The 8,689-nt window shown below is 33.1% G+C and overlaps 1 protein-coding gene across 1 annotated transcript; it reads right to left on the bottom strand.

Annotated features, from left to right (window-relative positions):
- Positions 1–3,822: 3,822 nt before the first annotated feature.
- Positions 3,823–8,096, bottom strand: LOC128922122 (uncharacterized). The gene is made up of 2 exons (XM_054231709.1): positions 7,661–8,096; positions 3,823–4,111 (listed from the first exon to the last, which is right to left on the bottom strand). The coding sequence occupies exons 1-2, from the start codon at positions 7,878–7,880 to the stop codon at positions 4,101–4,103; spliced, it is 231 nt and encodes a 76-aa protein (XP_054087684.1). The 5' UTR covers positions 7,881–8,096; the 3' UTR covers positions 3,823–4,100.
- Positions 8,097–8,689: the final 593 nt, after the last annotated feature.

The following is an 8,689-nucleotide window of genomic DNA, read 5'->3' as shown; positions in this document are numbered from 1 at the left end:
CCAATATATGTTCCTATCTTTGATGTGGTCTTTTGTGTTCCTCTTTGATTCTAAGTTCGGATGTAACCGAACATTTTATACGCTCTCAATTTATTTTTTTAATTTTATTCAGATGACACTTCAAATACGCCAATACATTTTTTGAAGAAGTCCGATAAATACATATAGTAAATTTTTTTATTCGGGCATCTTTACTGAATGTATCAGTGCATTAAATTTTCACGAAATTAAGGTATTTTTCCACGAATTCCCATGCATCATTCGGATATTGACTCAGACAATAGCTTTCGGAAATTTCGCTATTCCCGCATGAATGTTTATTAAAACAAGTAAGGAAGGGCTAAGTTCGGGTGTAACGATACATTTTATACTCTCGCAATTTATTTATTTAACTTTATTTATATTAATAATACAAAATTTGACCCACATATTCGTCATATATATTGTGTAAAGTCCATTGAAAGTTTGAAACCATAATATTAGGTTAGAAGCACCGAGGCCCTCGTGTTCGATATATGGGGCCTTAAAAACCTATGGTCCGATTTCGGCGATTTTTAGAATGGGGCTGCCACACCATAAACATAGTATTTGTGCAAAGCTCTGCACCGATATCTTCACTAGTGCTTATTTTATATATTGTAAAGTAAGCGATTCAGATAGTCTTCAAAGTTCTGATGTATAGGAAGTAGGCGCGGTTGTTAAGCGATTTGGCCTATTTTCACAACATATCATTGAGATGTAAGGAAACTATTACAAACCAAGTTTCATTGAAATCGGTCAAGTAGTTCTTGAGATATTGTTTTTGACCCATTAGTAAGCGACGCCCACCTCCCCAAAAAAATAACATCCAAATATGCCCCTTCATAGTGCGATCCTTCATACCAACTAGCTATATCTTTATTAATGGCTTAGTTATGGCACTTTATGCGTTTTGAGTTTTCGCCATTTTGTGGGCGTGGTAGTGGTCCGATTTTGCGCATTTTCGAAAGCAACCTTCCTATGGTGCCAAGAAATAAGTGTGCCAAGTTTCATCTTAATTTTTACTCAAGTTACAGCTTGCACAGACGGACGGACAGACAGACATTCAGATTTGAACTCCACTCTTCACCCTGATCACTTTGGTATATATAACCCTATATCTAACTCGTTTAGTTTTGGGTGTTACAAACAACCGTTATGCGAACCAAACTATAATACTCTCTTTAGCAACTTTTGTTGCGAGGGTATAACGAGAACAACTACTACTAGCTGTCAAATTTCTCAGTATTTTTGGGTAGCTTGGAAATTACATAATAATGGTTTTAGTCTTTCATATTCATTGACTCAGTTCAGTGGAATCGATCTTTAGTTCTCTCTTAATATATGTGTTACTATTGTTCTACTTAAACCACAATCGTACTTCTGTTCCATTCAAAATTTCATAACTTTATGGTCAATGAGTGTATAGAAATACTATACTGACGTAATTACGATAAAAACCGCGCGCTTCACATGCCGCCAGGCGTAAAGTAAAATGTATATCACCACACCCTTATTACTTCACCAATTACTTTACATACTTACATATGATTAAGTCCACTCAGAGAGTACTGTATAAACCATTGACGTAATGATGTGTTCAATCGCTTTATGCCAATACAATTTTTATTCTCTCGCAACAAAAGTTTCTAAAGAGAGTATTATAGTTTTGTCCACATAACTGTTGTTTGTAACACCTAAAACTAAACGAGTTAGATATAGGGTTATATATACCAAAGTGATCAGGGTGACGAGTAAAGTTCAAATCCAGATGTCTGTCTGTCCGTCCGTCTGTCCGTCCGTGCAAGCTGTAACTTGAGTAAAAATTGAGATATCTTAATGAAACTTGGAACACGTATTCCTTGGCACCATAAGAAGGTTAAGTTCGAAAATGGGCGGAATCGGCCACTGCCACTGCCACGCCCACAAAATGGAGGAAACCGAAAACTTATACAGTGTTATAACTAAGCCATAAATAAAGTTATGAAAATGAAATTTGGAACATAGGATCGCATTAGGGAGGGGCACATTTGGATGTAATTGTTTTTGAAAAGTGGGCGTGACCCCGCCCCAAATAGGTTTTTTGTATATAACTCGCAAACCAATAAAGCTATATAAACCAAACTTTCTGCAGTCGTTTATTTTAGCCATTTCCTTATACAGTCCAAAAATGAAAGAAATAGGATAATAACCACGCCCACCTCCCATACAAAGGTTAGGTTGAAAATTACTAAAAGTGCGTTAACTCACTAACGAAAAACGTCAGAAGCACCAAATTTTACATACGAAATGGCAGAAGAAAGCTGCAAAGCTTACAAAATTGAAAATGGGTGTGGCGTCGCCCACTTATGGGTCAAAAACCATATCTCAAGAACTATACGACCGATTTCAATGAAATTCGGTATATAACACTTTTTTGACACCCTGATGACACGGGTGGAATACGGTTCACAACTACGTCTACTTCCCATATAACTCAGTTTTGAATTCTTTTGTTTCGTTCACTTTATAATACATATATACATTAGGAACAAATGAAGATAGCGGCATAAAACTTTACACAAAAAATGAATTTGAGCTGTGACATCACTTGTGGAAAAATTGTCAAAATCGAACCATGACTTTTCAAGGTCCCTGATATCGAACATGAAGAACTTAGTGCCTAAGGGTAATTTTTCGCCGAAAATATAGGTAAATCCCTCAGGTATTTTAATGTAATTCATTCCCTCTGAATTTTTTTCTTATAGTAGTTTCTCTCTTTACCTGAAATGGTAAAAATCGGGTCATAACTTCCCCCAGATCCCATATACCTAATTATAAGTAATATTAAATTAAGTGAGCGTATAGTCTTCGATACATTGTATCTTGGTGGTGAAAACGGTTTAGGAATTACCTCAGTCCGCATATACTATTTATGGTGATATTCGTTATTCTATTGAACTTTATGCCGAATATATGGGTAAAATTGTGTTGTCTTTATAAAATTACATCAATGAATTGCGAGAGTATAAAATTTTCGGTTACACCCGAACTTCCTTACATGTTTAATGATACGAAAGGAACTTACTGGAAACATACCGTTTGTTAAAATTTAGGTAAATCAAAGTTTTTGTGCGAAGTGAGATATTTTCCTCAGACATGTTTTTACTATTCTCAAATCTCAAGAGAATGGTCGTCGAACCAATGTTATTGGTGCCTACTATGAAGCCTGTGACAACTAAAATGGTATTGAAAAGTTGGAATATAAGTGTCTCATTCTCAAAAACTTTTCAGCTTGCCTGCTATATTAGATACTTTTTATCCTCCAAACTATTATACCATAATATCGTTACATAAATAGAAATGAAATCAGTTACTGTCGGGAAATTTTGACCAAAAATTAACTTAGACTATACTGACTAGGCTCTATGAAAACTTTACTATTTATTAAGTACCTTCATGCTATCTTTGCATATTTAGCTAGCATGGGTTAAGTTTGCGCAAAGTCTTGCTGATAATACTGTAATATGTATGTATTTAGGGATGTTTTTCAACGTGTTACTACTACGTTTTAACATGAAAAGCGCTTCCCAACCTATGAAGAAATTTTATAACACCATAAATAGCTTTAAGTAATCATTCATTTGTATTGTTTATTTATGATTACATATTACAAAAAACTGAAATAAAAGAATAATTGTGCTTAAACAGAAACGAAATTTGAATGTAAATACTTATGTATAAGTATTTTTGCTTACAGTTCTTCAACAATTCTATCTTCTTGACTTTCACAATCATAAATACAGGCATTAATTATTTTATTCACACACACACACACACACACTTACTTAACGTAAATATAAATTTTGTTTATATATTGTTAATTTTTATCTAAATATAATCGAATACCTAACAACATAAAAAACTTATACTAAAGTCTCGCACCGCCTTATCTCTTCACCGAAGAGAAAACACTGAGAGTCACACAGTGGCGTCAGAGCATCGGCGTATGCCAGTTCCATTCGATGAATTCCACGCGATTACTCTCAGTGATAAACATTTCAAGCATGCTTCTTCGATAATGAGTGTATGCCCTGCGCCATTTATTTCTGTTCTGTAAAGTACAAAAGAAATAAAGATAAAATAAAAAAAAATATTAATTATAGCATTATGATATCTGTCAATTTTGTTGACATTTAGCAAGAATTAGTACAAATGTAAATACATACATATACATTTTATGTATTTTGACTTAACTCAAGTAGAGTTATTTTTTGTACTGTAGATAAAATAAACAACGTCTTGAGTAGTTTAGACTTCAAACTCGAAATATTAATAAAACCTAAATGTGTGTCATGAAATATAATAAATATAGCCAGGTGAGATTTGTACTCCTATATGAATTTGAAAATAATTTCATTTTTTATGGCCCACTGAGAGCTTGTGGGACTAAACTTTACATGAAGACATCTCGCCCTTTTGTTTTATTTAGAAATGTTATTTTTATACTCTCGCAACCTGTTGCACAGAGTATTATAGTTTTGTTCACATAACGGTTGTTTGTGTCACCAAGAAATAAGAGTGTTAGATATGGGGTTATATATATATATATATGTATATAAATGATCATGATGACGAGTGGATGAAATCCGTCCGTCTGTTCGTCTGTCCGTGTAAGCGATAACTTGAGTAAAATTTAAGATATCTTAATGAAACTTGGAACACATATTCCTTGGCACCCGAAGATGGGCAAAATCGGTCCATTGCCACGCCCATAAATGGCGAAAAGCGAAAACTTATACAATGTCATAACTAAGCCATAAATAAAGTTATGAAAATAAAATTTGGAACATAGGATCGCATTAGAGAGGAGCATATTTGAATGTAATTTTTTTGTAAAAGTGGGTGTGACCCCGCCCCAAAATAGGTTTTTTGTATATATCTTGCAAACCAATAAAGCTATATAAACCAAACTTGCTGGAGTCGTTTCTTTTAGCCGTTTCTTTATACAGTCCAAAAATGAAAGAAATCGGATAATAAACACGCCCACCTCCTATACAAAGGTTAGGTTAAAAATGACTAAAAGTGCGTTAACTCACTAACGAGAAACGTCAGAAACACCAAATTTTACATAAGATATGGCAGAAAGAATCTGCACTGAGATTTTTTTACAAAATGGAAAATGGGCTTGGCATCGCCCACTTATGGGTCAAACACCAAATCTCAAGAACTACTAGACCGATTTCAATGAATTCGGTATATAACACTTTCTTAACACCCTCATGACACGGGTGGAATATGGGCGAAATCGGTTCACAACTACGCCTACTTCCCATATAACTCAATTTTGAATTCCATCTGATTCCTTCAATTTATAATATATACATAAGGAATCAATGAAGATAGAGGAATTAAACTTCACACAAATATTGTATCTGAGCTGTGACATCAGTTGTGGAAAAATTGTCAAAATCGGACCATGATTTTTCAAGGCCCCTGATATAGAATATGAAGAACTCAGGGCCTAAGGATAATTTTTCACCGAAAATATAGGTAAATCTCTCAGATATTTTAATGTAATTCATAACCTCTGAATTTTTTTCTTATAACAGTTTGTCTCTGTACAAAAATATTTTAAAATCGGGTCATAACTTCCCCCATATCCCATATACCTAATTATAAGTAATATAAAATTAAGTGACCGTATAGTGTATTGATATAATGTATCTTGGTGGTGAAAACGAGTAAAATCGGTTTAGGAATTACCTCAGTTCCCATATACTATTTATGATGATTTTCGTTATTCTAATATTCTAATATGCCGAATATATGGGTCGAATTGTGTTATCTTTAAAAATTACATCAATAAATTGCGAGAGTATAATATGTTCGGTTGCACCCGAACTTAGCCTTTCCTTACTTGTTGATACTAATTTGAACTATAGGAAATTAGCAAACATAATGCAAGTTTGTTTCCTTTAGTCCTCAGCATTATTTCACAAAAACATAATATTTCATGAAGATAAAAAATTCTTAGTAGTCCGAAACAAATACATACATGTATTGCAAAATTCGATACCCAACTACTAATTTTCTGACCGATATGTAATGTGTACCAAGTACAATTTTTAAATATATTTATCTAGAACAAGTATATAAGAGATATATAATATATACCTCTAACACAAGTATATAGTACATTATATGTGTTAGACTCAAAGCAAAAATTTAAAATACAATACTATCAAATACAGCGGTTTTAAAAACGAAAGACATTTGCCAAACGATTTAGATTTGGTCTAAGGATTTAGATAACCAGATATGTACGAGTATTACTAAAATTAATTTTAAAAATGTGTGAGACTGAAAATGAAATTTGAAGTTAGTTATTCTATGAGTTAGACTTCGTTCAAAATATTTTCTTACTTTACGCCTTATGACATTTCCTATAAAGTTCTTAGATAAATCTTACTGCGTAAATCAGACGTTTCATCGTTGTTCTGGTTCATTTCTTCTAAACTGTGAGAAGAACTTAAACTTCTAGCTCTTTTATGAGAACAGTTTAGACCCATACTTGTCGTAATTTTAATTATCTATCATTTGATTTATTGAATTAAAAAACTATACTCGCGCCTCTTTCAATAGAATTTGGTTTAAAAACGTAATTTTAGCTAATTAAAATCTCGAAGGTAAACAAACTTCCTTTTTCCTTGGCTTAGTAACGCATAATATAAATTCCGTCCTTCATGGCATTTCTCTATTGTCACGGAAAACTATTAACAAATTCCCATAATATGCCGTTATGTGCAGTTAATGTAACCGGAGTACTCATATCACTTCTTTATTATTTTATTTTATATTTCATATGTGTGATTATACATGTTTTAATTCCAAGACATAGCAAAAAAACGTGATCACAACTAATTCTCCACTGTACTATAACTTCACGAGTATGGGTAAATGCATGCATATATGTATGTATATTTACATATACATATGTATATATTACGATGTGCCTCATATGTAGAAGAAAGCCTTCATAAACGGGCTGTAAACATGACTACTTCCTAAATAACAACATTTAATCACTTCAGTTGCCTTTAGTATCGATAACACACAGCTTTTCCAATGTATGATAAGCAGATATGAAAAATATGCAACATAAAACCACGCCCCGGTTTTACTACAAAATTAAACGACAATTTCCTTCCTCCAGTTAATTTTATAACTTTTTTATGGTTTTAGTTTCTTATGGGCGTTTTAGCATACTATATCAGCTCCGCGAAATTTATAATATTGAATGATCATATTAATTTGCTTATACGAGTATTATATTCACTGTCGATTTACCGTAGCTCAGTTGTTTATGCAAGTACAGCAGCTTAAATTTATTACTATTAAGTTATATTTTCCTGATAATTTACATATCAATATTATTTATATCAAACCCACGGAGCATAGCCACAGAAAAGACACCTTGAACCAATTATTAACTTCGTTTTTAACAGAAATCAAAATTAAAATCTGCCTATATTATGGAACAACCTGCACACAAACTATACTGTTGATATATACACTTCTTTTTTCACGCTTTTTTGCACTAGTTTTATATACATATGTAATTTCTTTCACTTATTTTTCAACCCGGTATACTCATACTCACTTCTACTAAATATAATGGCACGCCTACAACGATTGCGATGATCACGCATTTTGCCCCTTGGGCATGGTTGCGACATGATCTGTGTCGAGAGCAATTGACTTTTCCGCACGGAGGGCTTTTGATTATAGAAGATCACTTTATGCGCCTCAGTTGTTGTACAAAAATTGGAAACAATCAGCACAAGTGCAAAAATTATGAATATTAACACACGTGTATGCATATTTTAGAATTATAAAACTTTAAACTTTTGAAGAGCGATAAAATTGGGCTTATAAATCAAGTTTAACAATATAACACCGTTAATTTTGTATGCTTCGCGTTCGGTCGTATATTTCTATATGCGAAGGTGCGAAGAGATAAAGCGTTACTATAGCGCTGAGTTTTAGCGACTTGCTAGTGTGGTTCAGGCGTCGTCTTATATTGATTGCTGACATGAAATATTTTTGCTATTTGTAAGACATGTTGTCGTTCGCCGGATATCTTACGGCTGGAGGGGTGTTCAGGTTTATCGCTGAAAATAATTTGTAGCTGATAAGATTAAATTGCCAGGCAGTGACGGAATGGAAATAAAATTTACGAAGTTATCTGTTAATACAAGTCAAAGATATCGATTAATATGTTGATTGGTGGTTATAGCTGGTTTGGTCGTAGGTCTCGGCCGTTGCAATACTTAAATAATACTGTAGAAGGTTATTATTCCTTCTACGTTGGCAATGTCACAATATCTAATATATTTTCGACATAACATCAAATATTGACACTGGTCAACAATTTTAACAGAAAACAAAAATGTATGAAACTCTTACTTTGTGGTAGTTTAGATATTTTAAGATCATACAAGGTTGTAGGTTATTGACCCAAAATTAGTTGGCTACTCTAATCTGCTGAAGATGAAAATTTTTTAACATAACTAAAGATCGTTATCGAAAACTGATAAAGCGACGTAAAATACCGAAATACCGAATAGTGCAAACTACAGCTATCGAACGTTCATTCTACTTAATTCTTGCTCAAGTGCGTATTTTTTTA

Source organism: Zeugodacus cucurbitae, chromosome 5 (genome assembly GCF_028554725.1).
Source record: "Zeugodacus cucurbitae isolate PBARC_wt_2022May chromosome 5, idZeuCucr1.2, whole genome shotgun sequence".
In the NCBI taxonomy this organism is placed as follows: domain Eukaryota; kingdom Metazoa; phylum Arthropoda; class Insecta; order Diptera; family Tephritidae; genus Zeugodacus; species Zeugodacus cucurbitae.
Note: the sequence above shows the minus strand (reverse complement) of the source record. Positions and strands in the feature narration are given on the sequence as shown.